Source organism: Sorex fumeus, unplaced genomic scaffold (assembly GCF_029834395.1).
Source record: "Sorex fumeus unplaced genomic scaffold, SorFum_2.1 ptg000044l, whole genome shotgun sequence".
Classification (NCBI taxonomy): domain Eukaryota; kingdom Metazoa; phylum Chordata; class Mammalia; order Eulipotyphla; family Soricidae; genus Sorex; species Sorex fumeus.
The window spans coordinates 31,758,716-31,777,088 of NW_026606101.1; the positions used below are offsets into that span (position 1 = coordinate 31,758,716).

Sequence of the window (18,373 nt, forward strand, 5' to 3'; positions counted from 1 at the left end):
GAATCTTTTATTGAAACAATGAATCTAATCAGAGTAGATAGAGTGTTAACTAGAATTCATCTGCCCCACAGGGACTGGGAGGGGTGGGGGGTGGGGTTTTATTGGGGTTCTTCATGGTAAAAAATAAGTATTGGTAAAGGGAAATGTGTTTGATATTTGCATGACTGAGACCTAAACCTGAAATCTTTGTAACCTTTCCCACGGTGATTCAATAAAGAAATAAATTTAAAAAATAAATAAATAAATAAATAAAAATGATGAGTTAAAAAAAAACCAAAAAAAAAAAATTTAAATAAATTTAAACTTAAAAATAAATTCTAAAAATTTATTTGTAAATAAGATATCATGTTTTAAATCCAATAGAAGAAAAGAATTTCAACTCTATTTCTAAGCAAGAATGCTGAAAAAGATTGAACTAAGTCTTTAATAAGAATCATGGAATGGTAATATTCATAGTTTTTTTAAAGAACAGAGTTGAAAAATGGCCAAAAACAATTTAATTTAAGAATTTAAGAATTGGTCTACAGGGGCCAGAATGATAGTACAGTGGGGATGGTGTTTGCCTTCCAATGCGGCCAACCCAGGTTCAATACCTGGTATCCCATAGGGTTCCCTATGCACTGCCAGGAGTAATTCCTGAGTGCAAAGTCAGGAGTAACACCTGAGCATCACTGGGTGTGACCCAAAAAGAAAAAAGAAAAAGAAAAGAATTGGTCTACAAGTATAGCTCATCAGCATAGTGAGATGAGGGGAGTGGGGTGAGTATGATGAGGCAAAGGCAAGGTGGACTGGGAGGGAGAGCACCTAGGACAATGGTGGAGCAAAATGGGCACCTCAGTGGAGGGTCTTGTTTTGGATTGGCATAAAGCAATGCAGAATTATAAAACACAGTGACTACAAAAAAGAAGGGGTGAGAGGGTAGGAAGAAAAGAGTTAGTGTGTTATAATGCTCACATACCACTCAGTGCTCCAACAGCTCCAAAATTTAAAGATTTTCCATCCATTATGCTGGCATCACATTCAATTTCACCCAAGAGATTTAGATTAGATCCCATTCCTGCATTTGTAAAAGGAGAATCCTAAAAGATAAAAACAAAAATTAAAATACAATTAGGTTTTTGTTTCTTGTGGAGGGAGAGGAGAAGGATCAATCCTGACAGGATATGGAGATCACGTATGCTGCCAAGGATCAAACCTGGGTAGGCTGCATATAAGGCAATGGCCTTACCCAGTATACTAACTTTCAGGCCCTGAAATACAATTAGTTTTTCTAAAATAATTAACTTAATCCCTGATAACTCTTACAAAAAATGAGGGTGAAGTACACTTCTCAATTCAATGTTATATTAGGGTACCATAATTTCAAATTATGTGCACGCACACACACACACACACACACACACACACACACACACACAAATTAGTAGGAAAGGAAACAGAATAATATACCTTATGAATTTTAGCAGAATCTCCTGTCCCTGTGCCAGGCTGTCTTCACCAGGGCCCCGGGGGGGAGGGGGCTTGAGTCTCCCTCCCTGCTCCAAGCAGAACCCCGGCAGCAGAAAACCTCCAGAATCCAGCCACAGCCATGCTCAAATTCACTCTCCACACACTCAGATGAGCCACCCATGAGGGAACCAACAGAGGAACCCAGGAATGTGGGACCCGGGTCTGAGATCTCCAAGTCTGCTCAGATCGGGCTTCATCCACCCAACTCCCCAATTTTCCAGCAGCTTGGCAGTCACACCCACAAACTGCCCTGGCGCCATTTAATCCCATCAACGGCCAAGAGTCAGAGACTATAAAACAAATCAGTTTCTTGATTTGTTTCTTCCCGGATGCAGTTTCTTCCTCTCAGAGAGCCCAGCAAGCCACCGAGAGTATCCTGCCCACACAGCAGAGCCTGGCAAGCTACCCATGATGTATTCAGTATGTCAAAAACAGAAACAATAATGGGCCTCATTCCCCTAACCCTGAAAGAGCCCCCAGTTTGCCATTGGGCTATGCTAGTACTCAACAGGGATGAGTGGAGACGTTACTGGCACCTGCTCGAGCAAATTGATGAACAATGGGACAACAAGTGATACAAGTGATGAATTTTTGACATATATCCTCAATAATATAAAAGACAAAAAATGCAGCAAAATATAAAATAATTATATACCAAGAATAAAACAAATTCCAGGAGACCAAGTTTGATTGACTATCTGAAATTCACTGTACTAGACCATGTTATTAAGATAATGGAACAAAAGATGAATATTATCAGAAGAGACCACTAAAGAAAAAGCATTTGACAAAATCAATTCCCTTAAATAAAAAAAAGCAAAATTTTTTTAAAAAAAGAAAGCTGTTAAGCAGCTTATCTACAAAAAAGTCCAGATCTAGCATCATAATTACTACTGATAGAATGCTTTCACCAAATATAAACAGGGTAGTGTTTGCATGTACTAATTCTATATTTTACTCATCTGGACAACACAATTATACAAAAGAAATATTTTTCCAAAAATCTCCAAGCATCCAAGATGCTTTTCAAGTAATAAAGAACATGTTTTTTAAGAGTTAAGTCCTGGGTTTATCCCTGGCACTACATGGTCCCCAAAAGACTGCCAGATGTAGCCCTTGTAGCGCTGAGCACCTTCACCTGTGACCATACATGGTCCCAAAAGGTGTGATCCCACCAAGATTTTTTTTAGTAAATTCAAATGACAAAGTATTTACAGGGCTGGGGAGATAGTAGAAAGGGGTGGGGTGCAAAATAAAAAGACCCAAATCCTGGTTCCAGCAATACACAAGCACCACTGGATATGACACTAAAATTACTGGCAATGCAGGCCCCAAGGGCACTACATGTTTGGGGCCTAGTACACAACCATCCAGCACAGTGGGCAAAAAACGCCTGGGAGTGGCCCCCAAGTCCCCTAAGCATCACTTGGGAGCCTCACCAACATTAGTAATAGTAGCATCTAAGTTGGAAGTGGAAAAGTCGAAAGTCTATTTGAAGATGACTTATTGCATACAAAAATACTAAAAAATCCACTGAAAAATATGAAAATTGGCAAGCTCAACAAAACTGTTAAGATACATACAAATCAACTGTGTATCCATATATTAACAATAAAGAATTGGAAAACTAAAGGAAACAATTCCGCCCATAGCAACATGGGGAAAAATTAGAAATGAACAAAAGAAGTGTTAAAGGGGGTCTGAGTGATAGTACAGGAGCAATAGCATAGCATCTAGGGCACTTGCTTTGCCCAACCCAGTTTGATTCCTAGCATCCCATATGGTCCTCCAAGCACCACCAGGAGTAATTCCTGAGTGCAAAGCCAGACTTAAGCCCTGAGCATCATCAGGTGTGGTCCAAAAACAAAACAAAGAAAAGTAACAAGGAATATGAGTCATACTTTTTAAAAAAAGCAACATATTGAAAAATATTAACAATCTAAATAAATGAAAAGATAAATTTGTACAGATCAGAAGACTAAATATCTTTAAGATGTGAATATACTCCCACAATCCCTTATCGAAGTCTAGCTCCCTGTTTGTAGAAACTGACAAGCTATTTCTAAATTATATGAAAATGAAGTGGACCCAATACCACAAAAATGATCTTGAAAATAAAAATTAGGATTGCTCTTCAAGCACCTGTCCTCCCTTCAGCAAGACTTGCTTATCTCTATGCATCTTTACATGTATGCAAGGGAGAGAAGTCTGTGCTCTCTCTTGAACATTTATTCCCTCTCTCCCCTTCATAGCTTTCTAAATAAGTTTTAATAGAAACTAACTTGCTTCACAGAAAAAATAAATTAGAGTTCACATCTCATGACTTTATAAATTAAAAATAATTACAATAGCCAAGACAGTCAATAAAAACAAGTGTCGATGCATATAGTTGTACCATAAAGCATGAATTTATATCTTAAAAATGACAATAGAGGGACCAGAGAAATACAACAAGTAGGGTATTTGCCTAGCATGTGGCCAACTGGGGTTCAATTCTTGGCACCCTGCATGGTTCCCTTAGCACTGTCAAGTATGAGCATAGAGTCAGGACTAAGCTCTGAGCACTGCCAAATATGGACCCAAACAAAAACAAAAATGACATAAAGAAAAAAATGCATCAAGTTAACAAATTACACATTAAGAGAGCCTAGAACCAGAGGTCAACAACGTGTCTGAAATCTAAGAAAAATACTTTTCCATTTTTTTTTGGGGGGGGGGGCGGGGGAGGCTATACCCAGTAATGCTCAGGGATTACTCCTAGTTCTGTTTTCAGGGATCATTCCTTGCAGTGGTTGGGGAGCTATATGTAGTGCTAGAGACTGAACTGTAAATGCACCTAAAAACCCTGTACTGTCTCTTTGACCTCTGTCTTATTTTCTTTATTAATAAAGATTGTGTATGAAGTTCATTAATCTGGGACGGGAGAGACGGTACAACAAGTAGGGGATTTGCCTTGCATGTGACCAACCCAGATTTGATCCCCAGCATATGGTGCCCCAAGCACTGCCAGGAGGGATTCCTCACTAAAGAGTCAGGAGTAACCCTTGAGCATTGTCGGATGTAATCCAAAAAGTCAAAAAAAAAAAAAGTTCATTAATTTTCTTAAATCAAGATCATACAATATGAAAGACAGTATATATAATAAAAATAAATGCCATATGGACAAATTCCAGAAATACTCCTCTTTTAAATGGGGAGGGGGCAAAGAATGGTGAGGGAGAGTGAGGAAAAGAGATGGGCAGGATGATGTTATAACGATATTCTTTAGGGTCACTGCATAAAGAGTCCACTCTAAAATAATTGAGGACCGAATGGCTAAAAGGCACATGAGAAAATGCTCCACATCATTAATCATCAGGGAGATGCAGATCAAAACCACAATGAGATATCATTTCACACCACAGAAACTGGCCCATATCCACAAGAACAAAAGCAACCGGTACTGGCGTGGATGTGGCAAGAAAGGGACACTCCTTTACCGCTGGTGGGAATGCCAACTGGTTCAGCCCTTTTGGAAAATAGTATGGACGATTCTCAGAAAATTAGAAATTGAGCTCCCATTTGACCCAGCAATACCACTCCTGGGAATATATCCCAGAGAGGCAAAAAAGTATAGTCGAAGTGACATCTGCACTTGTTTGTTCATTGCAGCACTCTTTACAATAGCCCTAATCTAGAAAAAACCTGAGTGCCCGAGAACAGATGACTGGTTAAAGAAACTTTGGTAGATTTACACAATGGAGTACTATGTAGCAGTTAGAAAAGATGTAGACATGAAATTTACATACAAGCGGTACTACATGAAAAGTATCATGTTAAGTGAAATGACTCAGAAAGAGAGGAATAGACATAGAAAGATTGCATTCATCTGGGGAACATAAAGTAACAAAATAGGAGACTAACACCCAAGAATGGCCGAGATTAGTACCAGGAATTTTACTCCATGGCTTGGAGGTCAGTCACACATGCTAGGGGGAAAGGGAGCTCAGATAGAGAAGGGAACAGCAAGTAAAGGGTGTTCGGAGGATCATCCCAGGATGGAAGAAGCATGCCGAAAGTAGACTACAGACCAAACATGATTGCCACCCATTGCCTCTTTTGCAAACCACAACACCCAATAGGAGAGAGAGAGAACAAAAGGGAATGCCCTGCCACAGAGGCAGGTGGGATGGGGGGATAGGGGGTGGGAGGGATACTGGGATCCGTGGTGGTGGGAAATGGGCACTGGTGGAGTGATGGGTATTTGATTATTGTATAATTGAAACCCAAGCACAAAAATTTGTAAGTCTACAACTGTACCTCATGGTGACTCACTTATAAGAATTAAAATAAAAATAAAATAAAATGAGGACCATAAAATTTGAACAATTCTTACTCACATTCCAGAAATCTGAGTGAATTCATTAACCTAACTTTGGAGGTAAAACAATTATTACCTAAGAAACTAGAGGAATTCCGAATCAACCTAAAGTTTCCTAAATGCCCCAAATCATCTATAAATATCCCATTTCCTAAATGTCTGCCAGATCTATAAACAGTCATAATATTTATTGACTATTTATTACATTTATTAGGTACCTTCCTAATAAGTACCTATATCCTGAGCAAAGAGGCCAAGAATTGTAGAGTAGGAGTTTTGTATTAATGCAGATAGACCACCCAATTATCAACAAAAATGTTTAAATAAGAACACAAGATAGAAAATAAGAAAATAGATCTGTATAATGTCTGTATAATTAAAAACAAACTATATAAAGCAGATCATAAAAACTTTGATTTCTGTAAAAGAATATGGCCAACAATGAAATTGAGATATTAACAGCCAGCTTCCTGAAAAATTAGACAAAAGCAAAATGTCATATGGATGAATTCCAGAAAAGATTTGCAAAGAGGCTGAAATGGTGGGAAAGGGATGAGATGTGAGTAAAATAGAGGCTGTGGGAAAGGCACAGGAAATGTATTGAGCAAAAAGTGTTGGGAGGGGACTGGAGCAATAGCACAGCAGGTAGGACTTTTGCCTTGCACGCGGCCGACCCGGGTTTGATCCCCGGCATCCCATATGGTCCCCCAAGCACCACCAGAAGTAATTCCTGAGTGCAAAGCCAGGAGTAACCTTTGAGCATTTCTGGGTGTGACCCAAAAAGCAAAAAAAAAAAAAAGTATTGGCAGAAACCAAATACGAAGATGGTCTACTATCACTCAGCAGAATCTAGATTTGACTGACAGTGAAAAGTCAACCAAGTTTTCTGTATAAGAAAACTTCAGGGCCTCATGGGAAGGGAGGCGTTCTGGGCCATCCTTCACGCCCGACCGAGGTCACCAGCTGCCCCCCACGAGCGGCTCTCCGGCACAGCCACGGCCCCGGAAGCACAAGGACTTAGCACAGAACGCCACCCGCTTGGAGCAGAAAAGCAAATGGACTATGTGTTAAACCGCGCCAGCATGCCTGCCCAGAGGGGAAAGGGTGTTGCTCCATTCGCCCAATCCTCTCTGGAAAGAAAGATGGCGGCCGCACGGGAGCCTTGTGGACAGCAGGTCTGAGCCGGGGGTGGGGGGTGCAGGGGCCTCATGGGAAGGGGGGCGTTCTAGGCCATCCTTCACGCCCGACTGGGGTCACCAGCTGCCCCCCATGAGCGGCTCTCCGGCACAGCCTCGGCCCCGGAAGCACAAGGACTTAGCACAGAACACCACCCACTTGGAGCAGAAAAGCAAATGGACTATGTGTTAAACCATGCCAGCATGCCTGCCCGGAGGGGAAAGGGTGTTGACCCACTTGCCCGCTCCTCTCTGGAAAGAAAGATGGCGGCCGCACGGGAGCCTTGTGGACAGCAGGTTTGAGCCGGGGGTGGGATCGGCAGGGACCTCATAGGAAGGAGGGCGTAATGGGCCGTCCTTCACGCCCGATCGAGGTCGCCAGATGCCCCCCACGAGCAGCTCTCCGGCACGGCCACGGCCCCGGAAGCACAAGGACTTAGCACAGAACGCCACCCGCTTGGAACAGAAAAGCAAATGGACTATGTGTTAAACCACGCCAGCATGCCTGCCCGGAGCACAGAAACCAATCTCTTAACTATCTAACTTTTAATAGAAATACTTCCAGGGTTAATAAGTAAAACAGCAGAAATCCAAAACCGTGCGGCTGCTATTGCGGCCACGCGACATCATTTTATTCTTAAACCCAGCTGTAGAAAGCAAATCTTTTCACAACGCTGTTTCAGCATATCTGATTGGGGGGAAGGGGGGGCGTAAACTCTAAACAATAATTGTGCATCTTCTATCGAAACAATATATCTAGTCAAAGTAGATAGAGTATTAACTAGAACTCATCTGCCTCACAGGAATTGGGAGGGGTGGGAGGTGGGGTTCTATTGGGGTTCGCTGTTAAAAATAAGTATTGGTAAAGGGAAATGTGTTTGATACTTACATGACTGAGACCTAAACCCGAAAGCTCTGTAACTTTTCCCACAGTGATTCAATAAAGAAATAAATTATTAAAAAAAAAAAAGAAAACTTCAGGGGTGTTAGAGTGGGTAAGTCACTGGCCTTGCACATGGCTGACCCTGCTTTAATCCCTGGCATTCCATATGGTCACCAGAGTGACTCTCGGAGTAATTCCTAAATGCAAAGCCAGAGCACCCTGGGTGGCCCAATAAGAAAAAAAAAAAATAAAAGAAGGAAGGAAGGAAGGAAGGAAGGAAGGAAGGAAGGAAGGAAGGAAGGATTAAAACAACATTTATTGGTTGAAGAAACAAACCCTGATATCCACATATTGCAAGAAAAGAAAGAGGAAACAGAAATCAGAGATCAGACAGAGGCTATTTTACAATGTACATTCTATGTGGGATCGGAGCGATACTGCAGTGGGTAGGGCATTTACACTGCACACAGCCATCTCCAGCCAGATCCCTGGCACCCTTTTGGGCCCAGAGTCTGCCAGGGGAGATCCCTGAGCTCAGAACCAAGAGTAAGCCTCAAGGACCACAAAGTATGGCCCAAAAACCAGAAAGTACCTCATGTACAAGTTTACAAAGTATATTAAAATAGTAACTGTACAATATAGAATGATAACAGAAATAAAAAAAATAGATAGGAAAGTACCAAAACTCAGGACATCCAAATTTAGAAGATAAGCAAAATCTCATTTAACAAAGGTATTTTGTAATAGAAAGAGTATGCATTTTCACTTATGGCACTACTACATATAACTGATGACTACCAGAATTTCTCCTTTGTCATAGATCTGCTTTTCTGGATACCTCCTTAGACATTTAAAATCTCACAGGGCCTAACTAAGCTAACCTTTTCTGCAATCCTGTTTTTCTAACCTTTGTTAGGGATTGGCACTATCCAGCACCCAAGTAGGAACTCTTGTATTTGCCTTGGGTGAAGAAACTTTGTCTTGCGTTATGTTTTCTGCCACAACATTGTTTGAATAAATTATTTTTTGATAATGTCAACTATCATTAGCACTTTTCTATAAGATCCCATCATTTTGGGGCAAGGAAACTAAAAGCAAAATGAAATGTTGAGGCAACATTTTATAAACTGTAAAGCTTTTAAGTTTCTAAGTTTTGAAATTCCTCCAACTTCAAGTTTATTATTTAGCAATTTTGAAGAAAGTCTGTGTTATACAATTGTATTAATTGTTACATATTTAGGAATTGGGCTGGAGCAATAGCACAGTGGGTAGGGCGATTGCCTTACACACTGCCAACCAGGGCAACCCGGGTTTGATTCCTCCATCCCTCTCAGAGAGAGAGGATCTCACCGCATGGCAAAACCTGGCAAGCTACCCATGACATATTTGATATGCCAAACACAGTAACAACAAGTCTCACAATAGAGATGTTATTGGGCCTGCTCGAGCAAATCAATGAACAACGGGACGACAGTGCTACAGTGCTACAGTGCTAAATTTCAATATGTATATCCAAAGGTTGTCAAGACAGTTTACAGCTAAATATGTAAGAAAAAAAAATCACAACCAAAGAAAGACTGTAGCTTAAAAGAGATGTAGACTTGCATTCACAGCCTGGATTTTCTCATAATTTGAAAAGTACCAAAAACAAAAAGTCAGAAGTTGGGATAGAGCGATAGTACAGCAGGTAGGGCGTTTGCCTTGCACACGCCTAATCAGGGTTCGATCCCCAGCATTCCATATGGTCCCCTGGCACTGCCAGGAGTGATTCCTGAGTGCAAGCCAGTAGTAACACCTGAGTATCACTGGGTGTAACCCAAAAAGAAAAAAAAATGTCAGAAGTCTCTAAAGCATAAGTAGCACTGTCTTCCCCGTTGTTCATCAATTTGCTTGAGCTGGCACCAGTAATGTCTCCATTGTAAGACTTGTTGTTACTGTGTTCAGCATATCAAATATGCCACGGGGAGCTTGCCAGGCTTTGCCAGGCTCTGAGAGGAGTGGAGGAATCGAACCCGAATGGGCTCAGCACAAGGCAAATGCTCTACCCGCTCTGCTATCACTCCAGCTCAAAGCATAAGCAAATCAGCAAATTAACACCTTCGTTCAAGGTTTCTAATCCTATGGACCCTCCACTCCCTGATTACTTATATGCTTCAACATATGTGTTAACGAAACCAAAAAGTAATAAAAAATGAAAAGCAGCCCCACCTCCCATGTCTGCCACCATGTGACACACCGGTCCCACTCCGCCAAATCCTGACTAAATCTCCCAGGAGGTGCACACCAAGCCACTAAACCTAATGGAACTGCCGCCCCCGTGGCTGAGAACCCAGGACACCCACAGGGTGTCCAACCAAGGCTTGGGCAGCAACACCCACCCCACCACTGCAGCGACAAGAGGGCTCAACACCACTGCCTCACCCATATTCTCTGCAGACACCAATCTCCAAATAATTTCAGGCTCAAATGCTGCAGCTGAGAACTCTGGGTTGTATTCAGGGTGGGTGTGGCTAGTCTCTCCTCAACTTCCCACAGTTTTTGTTTTTTTTTTTGGGGGGGGGGGGGGGTTGGCATCACAACCGGCAATGCACAGGGGTTACTCCTGGCTCTGCACTCAGAATTACTGCTGGCGGTGCTCAGGGGACCATATGGGATACTGGGAATCGAACCCAGGTCGGCTGCTTGCAAGGCAAACGACCTACCCCCTGTGCTATCTCTCCAGCCACATCAATTCCCCACACTTTGGATGCCCCAGGAGCCCACCCAGCACCCACTCTGCCACCTTGTGGACTCGGGCCCAGACCACAGATCTGGGAGTGTCAACCTTACTGCCACATACGCTGCGTGCTATCCCTCCTGAAGCAACAAAAAGCTTAATAAATTCTTAGACAAGGGCTTACCAACCCTGCAATCAGACATGACAATGTTCACATTATTTTCTAGGTCTATTGATTTTAATATCGCAACTTTGTTATCTAATTAATTTTAATCCTTGAATTGTAGCAATAGATGCCACTTTTCCCTACATTAAATATTTAAAACATTAATAGCATCCATATTTAGCAATTCCCCCAAATACGATTACAATACTGGCCAGTATATACACTTTTCTTTTTTCTTTCTTTCTGTTTTTTTTTTTGGGGGGGGGCTTTTTGGCTTTTGGGGTCATGCCCAGCAATGCCCAGTAGTTACTCCTGGCTCTGCACTCAGGAATTACTTTTGGGGGACCATATAGATGCCAGGGATCAAAACTGGATTAGCTGCATGCAAGGCAAATACCCTACCCTCAGTACTATAAATCCAGCCCCTAAACACTATCTTGAGAATCTTGAAATGCAGCATATCCAGTGATCAACTGTACAAAATGAATTTTCTCAGTTTAATTATAATTCACAAACCCAACAAAATTATTCTGAAAATGATTCTTGCATAATCTAACATTTTAGCAGCTGGAGATATAGTACAGGTTTTAAAGCACTTGCCTCACATGGAGCCAAACCCAGTTTGAACCCTGACACCACAGGTTCCTCTAGCACTTCCAGGTGCAAGCTTCCAAGGCTGCCGGATATACTGGAATGATTCAGGTAACTACCGAGCACCTAAGGACCTGAGCAGTACAACAGTCATAATTAACTAGTTTTAAATAGTTAATTAATTTTGACATAAAAATACACAACAAAGGGGACCAGAGAAATAATTCAGCAACTAAGGTACTTTCCTTGCACACAGCTGACCCACGTCTGATTCCCAATACCACATATGGTCCCTGAGTCCACCAGAAGTGATCCCTGAATGAACAGCCAGGAGCAAAACCTGAGTACAGCCAGGTGTGCCTTCCACCCCAAAACAAAAGAAAAAGAAAAAAGAATACACAAAAAGCATACAAGAAAGTTAAGATACCCTCACACGGTCCTCCCATTGTTCATCAATTTGCTCCATTTTGAGACTTGTTGCTACTGTGTTTGGCATACTGAATACATCATGGGTAGCTTGCCAGGCTTTGCCGTGCGGGCGAGATACTCTCGGTAGCTCGCCGGGCTCTCCAAGAGGGACAGAAGAATCGAACCCAGCTCGGCCGGACTGGCTGTGCTATTGCTCCAGCCCACCCTCACACTATAAAAGCAAATAAAAATTGCGGAGTTAACAAACAATTATTAGCTAACAATGATAAACTAGCGTTCATAAACATGCTATATAAAAGCCAACAAAAACATGAGGATTAAAAAGAAAAATGAAGGGGGTATGGTGCCACCTGCAGGTCAACCTGTACCTACGGGGTGAGTGCATTAGCAGCTTGATAGTGCCTTCAGGCTTCCTGATACCCCAAAATTGCCTTTGGCCAAAGCCTAACAACCTGGAAATGAAATGACCAGGGGCTGGAGCAATAGCACAGTGGGTAAGGCATTTGCCTTGCATGCGGCCAACCCAGGTTAGATTCCCAGCATCCAGTATGGTCCCCTGAGCAACGCCAGGAGAGATTCCTGAGTGCATGGACCAGGAGTAACTCCTGTGCATCACTGGGTGTGACCCGAAAAAGCAAAAAAAAAAAAAAAAACCCAGAAATTAAATGGTCAAAAGTTAGGTATGTGGGAGCCATGCCCACAAACCACCTCTGGCTCATCTATACAAGTTCAATAAATATTGGCCTTATTTCAGAGACCCATAAATAAATCTCCCAAGAAGTCAAAAGCCACAGTTAATCTCAGACCTGCGCACATGACTGACCAGTAGGATAAACCAGATGGGGATGGGTTAGTCTGGTGCCCACCCAAACAGAGCCCCAGGCAACCACTTGATTCCATAAACCGAAATTGCTGCCACACCCCCGGCCTAACTCCACCATTTCAGGACGGACCTCACCAAGATATAATCTGCTGAATTCTGGTATGCAGGTTTTGGGACTGAAACCTCCCTGTTTTTCAGCGGTTGGGATGGGCTATCTCCCCCCATTTCCCAATAGTCCTGGAAGCACTGTCAGTCACTCCCACAAACCAACTCCAAAGCTACCATATAAGCTCTACTACCGACCTTGCTTCAGAGACCCATAAATAAATCTCCCAAGAGATCAAAAGCCACAGTTAATAAATAAGTAAAAATGCCTCCCATAGAGGAAGGCTGGAAGTGGGTGATGGGGTGTTGTGGGGTGGTGGGAGGAAAAAAAGGGACATAGGTGGTGGAAGATGTACACTGGTGGAGGGACGGGTGTGGGATCTTTATATGACTGACACCCAATTATGAACAGCTTTGTAATGGTCTATCTCATAGATACTTAATTTAAAAATATTTTTTAAAAAGTAATGTGGAATTCATTCCCAATTAAATCAGCTTAATCAATAGCTGAATAACTAGCAATACTCCTACATTAATTTTAAAAAAGAAGCAAAAAATAAGTAGATTAAAGAAAGATGGCAGCCACTTCGGAGCTTTATGGAAAGCCAGGTATGAGCCGGTCGTGATGGGGCAACTGAAACCTCATGGGAAGGGGGGCGTTCCCGTCTCGTCCTTCACGTCCTACCAAGGTCAGGAGTTGTCCCCCACGAGCAGATCTCTGTCACAGTCATGGCTCCAGAAGCACAAGGACTTAATGCAGAGCCCGGCAGCTTGCAGCAGAAAAGCGAATGGACTATGAAACCAATCTCATAATTATCTGACTCTCAGCAGAATTACGTCCAGGCTTAATAAGTAAAATACCAGAAATCCAAAATCGCGCAGCCGCTATTGCAATTGCAGCCGCGCGACACCATTTGATTCTTGTGACCAACTGTAGAAAACAAACTATTTCACAATGCCTTTTCAGCATGTCTGATTTGGGGGTGTAAACTCTAAATAATAAGGGTGCATCTTTTGTCGAAACAATGAATCTAATCAAAGTAGATAGAGTATTAACCAGAATTCATCTGCCTCACAGGCATTGGGAGGATTGGGGTGGGGGGGGAGGTTTATTGGAGTTCTTCATGGTGAAAAATAAGTATTGGTAAAGGGAAATGTGTTTGATATTTGCAGACCGAGACTTAAACCTGAAAGCTTTGTAACTTTTCCTACAATGATTCAATAAATAAATAAAATAAAATAAAATTTTGTAAAGAAGAAAAAAAAATAAGTAGATTGAACTTCCAGAACTAAAAGGTCTAATAATCCAAGGCAAAAACACTTTGAAACAGAAAAGCTTGCTACACTGCATTTAAAAATGTAAAGGAAATTTTGGTGAAATACAGATTTTTGATTAATAATGTTTATGTATTCATAATGAAGAAAATTATATCATACTTATGTAAGATATTGATAAATGGAGAAATCGGGGGTTGAGCATCTGGGAAAACTCAGCATTATGTTCACAGCATTATCTTTATTTCTGTAAATCTGAAACTGTTCTAAAACTGAAAGTTTAATTAATTTAAAATTTCAAGTCACAGACTAGGAGAAAAGCACTACTGAAAAAAAGTAAAGGATTTAGATCCAGATTGCATATAAAATCCATTAAATTTAGTAAAACAAAGACTCCACAGTGTTTAGCAAATAATTTTATGTGTTGATCTGCAAATACAAATAAAAATATATGTATCATCATTATGGAAATTAAAGTTAAAACCACAAGATAACAAGATATCACCATAAAAAGAGCTGAAGTTAAAAAGCTTACAGTACTAAATATTGACAAGAATGTGGAACAACTGCAGCCCTCAAACAGGGCCAGTGAGAATAAAAATGGCAATTTGGCAATTTACTTTAAAATTAAGCATATACTTACAGACGCAGCAATCCTACTAAGTATCCAAGGAAAATGGAAACTTATGTCCACATAAAGATTTGCATTCAAAGACTCATATCAATTTTAATCAAAACAGGCAGAAACTGGAAATTATCCCAATTACCATCAACTAGTAAATGGGTAAACAAATTGTGATTTATCAATACAATGAAATACTAAATAGCAATAAAAGAAACCAATTCCTGATATATCTGACAATACAAATCTCAAATGCATTACACTAAGTGAAAGAAGCCAGTCACAAAAAGACCACAATCTTTTGGATTCTAGAAATACCAAATTCTAGAAAAATCTTTATTATGCTAAAAAGCAAACAGTCACTGAGAAGAGAGAATAGGCTGCAACCAGATATTCAGGGAGTACGGCAGATGTTCTATAACTGAATTGATATGGTGGTCACATGATTGTACACATTGGTCAAAATTCAACAAATTGTACATTTAAAAGAGGTCGATTCATTTGCAGATCAATTATATTTTTAAAAAACTGACAAACAAGAAGGCGTAATTGTCACTTGATCACCTGATAACCTTTTCTAAGTAACATACATATATGTGTAGGCTTTTTTTTTTGGAGGGCGGGAAAGGGCGTGAAACAAAGCTGTCTAGGCAGTTCAGTGCTAAAGGCTCAAAGATACAAAGATGCTCTGGTTTTATGGTCTTGCCAGGGACCAAAAAAGAGTCTCAGCCAGTAGTGCTCAGGGGTCTCCAACGAAGTACTTTAGGGGTGGAGGCTGGTGGCTGCCTGGCCCAAACTTAGTTCCACCCATCCATGACCACAGCTCTCTCTCAAATCCCTACATTAACTTTTTTATTTGGGTGCCATACCCCACGTGCTCAGAGCTTACTCCTGGCTGTGTTCAGGAATCTCTCCTAGTGATGCTCAGGGGATCATATTCAGTGCAGAGGGATTGAACCCATGTGGACAAAGTGCAAGGCAAATGTCGAAACCTCTCTTTACTCTCTACATATTTATTTGGGGGGGTGGAGGAGTTTGGGGGTCACATCCAGCAGTCCTGACTCTACTCAGGAATTACTCCTGGCAAGGTTTAGGGGAATATAGGATGTCAGGGATTGAACCCAGGTCAGCCGTGTCCAAGGAAAGAACCAGCCCCTACATAAACTTTTTTTAATGGTCATTTGACATGAATTTTTGACCTTTTTTTTTTTCTGGTTTTGGATTCTCATTTTGGGGCTTCTGGTTTTGAGTGGGTAATGGCACGGGGGAGGGGGGCACACCCATCCGTGCTCAGGGCTTACTCCTGGCTCTGAATTCAGAGATCACTCTGGCAGGGTTCGGGGAAAATATGGGGCACCAGAGGTCAAACTGTGTCAGCAGCATACAAGGCAAGTGCCCTACCTTCAGCACTATCTCTCCATGCCCCAATTAACCCAGTTGAATTTTTTTGATTATTTAGTTTTGGGGGCACATCCAGTTGTACTCGGGGCTTATTCCTGGTTCTGTGCTCAAGGATCACTCCTGGAAAGGCTTAGGGAACCACATGGAGTGTCAGGAGTCGAACCAGTTTGGCTGCGTGCAAGGCAAGTACCCTAGTTGCTATACTATACTACTGCTCCATCCCCCAATTTACCCTTAACTTTTCTGTTTGTTAGAGATGCACAGATGGTGCTCAGGATTTACTCCTGGTTCTGTGCTCAGGGACCACTTCTGGTGGGCTTGACGGACCATATGGGGTACTGGGGATTAAACTCTGGTTGGTCATGTGCAAGATAGGCAACTAACTGTAGTACTATCGCTCTGGCCCTGACCCAAGTTTTTTTCTAAAACTTCTTACTAGCAACTATTATGTATAGCCATCAACCAGCAATTCTTATAAGATCTGAGATATCCTATTACCTGCCCCACCCACTCACCCATGCAAAAAAACTACAAGATTTTTACCCCTCACTCTTAGAACTCAAAAGTCTGGGCCGGAGTGATACTACAGTGGGTAGGGTATTTGCCTTGCACACAGCTGATCCAGGTTCAACCCCCAGCATCCCATGTGGTCCCCCAAGCACCACCAGGATTTCTGAGTGCAGAGCCAGGAGTAACCCCTGAGCATCGCTGGGTGTGAACCAAAAAGAAAAAAGAAAAAAAAACTCAAAAGCCTAATTTTCAAGGTTTGAGACCCTACATATCTGACATTTCCCTCTCTCCCTAAAATGCACCAGTCACACTAATCCCCTTGCAATTTCCTGGACGTAGATGAAAATCCCACTTCAGAATCTTTATACGTCACTTATTATTCTGCAATGCCAAAATTCTGAAATGGGAAAAGGCTTAATAAAGGCTGCTACACAAATACACATGTACAAATATTGATATGTTCTAAGTATTGAAAAGAAGAAAATGAGGTAAGAAAGAACAATGTAGTACTTTTCCTGTTAATTAAAAATTCCTTTCCCTGGGGGGTATGGTGCCGCCAGCAGGTCAATCTGTACCTGTGAGGTGAGTGCATCAGCAGCCTGATGGCAATGTCAGACTTGCAGATACCCCAACATTGCTGCTGTGCCTTTGGCCAGACCCCAAAAACTTGGGGCAAAGTTTACCAAGAAACTAAACGGCCAAAAGTTAGGTATGTGGGAGACACACCCACAAACCACCTCCGGCTCAGCGATATAATTTGAGGCACGGCCTCTCTGGTTCCTGATCGAACTGCTTAATGGCCATGATCCCAGAGACTCAGAAGCGAATCTCGGAACCCAAAGGCTTTTGGCAGAAATGCGTTCTGTTCCTGCAGTAGGTTACTGGCGCTGGGCCACTCCAGGTGGGAATAGGTTTTATGCCTTGGCCTGTTCCCCCTGGTGGCCTGCTGACCACCATCTTCCAGAGGTCACTGGACAGACAGGTTTGGGCCTGCGTTGACGAGACACACGGGGCCTCACCACATGGGGGTGGAGTTGACTCTTTCTCCCAATCCCAATGAGATCCCCAGTCGCCGCCTACAAATAGGCTCTCTCGCTTCTGATCAAGCTGATTAATGGCCATGATACCAGAGACTCAGAAACAAATCTTGAAACCCAGCGGCTTTTCGCAGAAATGCATCTGGACTGCATACAAGGTGGCCACCGGCTCAGAGCTTATTGGAAAGCCAGGTATGAGCCGGCGGTGACGGGGCAACTGCAGTTTCATGGGAAGAAGGCGGTACTGGCTCGTCCTTTATGCCCTACCGAGGTCATGAGTTGCCCCCACAAGCGCCTCTCTGGCACACCTATGGCTTCAGAGGCAAAAGGACTTAATCCAGAGCCTGGAAGCTTGCGGCAGAAAAGTGAATGGACCATGCGTTAAACTATGGCGCCATTACTGCCCGGGAGGGAAAGGGTGTTTGCTCCCTTCCGCATTTTCCCCCCTGGCAGCAAGGTGGCCGCCACCTCAGAGCTTATTGGAAAGCCAGGTATGAACTAGGTATGGCTCTCTGGAATGGCCATAGCTCCAGAGGCAAAAGGACTTAGTCCAGAGCCCAGCAGCTTGCAGAAGAAAAGTGAATGGACCATGCGTGAATGGACCAAACTACAATGGCATGCCTCCCCGGGAGGGAAAGGGTGTTGCTCCCTTCCACCTTTTTCCACCCTGGCAGCAAGGTGGTCGAAGCCTCAGACCTTATAGGAAAGCCTGGTATGAGCCAGCCGTGACGGGGCAACTGCAGTTTCATGGGAAGGGGCGGCGGTACTGGC

The 18,373-nt window shown here is 42.5% G+C and overlaps 1 protein-coding gene across 3 annotated transcripts in view; it reads right to left on the reverse strand.

Moving 5' to 3' along the window:
• Positions 1 to 18,373, reverse strand: part of TASP1 (taspase 1) — a 326,252-nt gene that overhangs the window by 263,653 nt on the left and 44,226 nt on the right. For all 3 annotated transcript variants that reach the window (XR_008793468.1, XM_056121835.1, XM_056121834.1), the window contains exon 5: positions 959 to 1,079. Coding sequence is in view for 2 of the 3 variants with exons in the window: in XM_056121835.1 (XP_055977810.1) it covers positions 959 to 1,079 (121 nt within the window). In the remaining variant the exon portion in view is untranslated. The remainder of the gene's footprint in view (positions 1 to 958; positions 1,080 to 18,373) is intronic.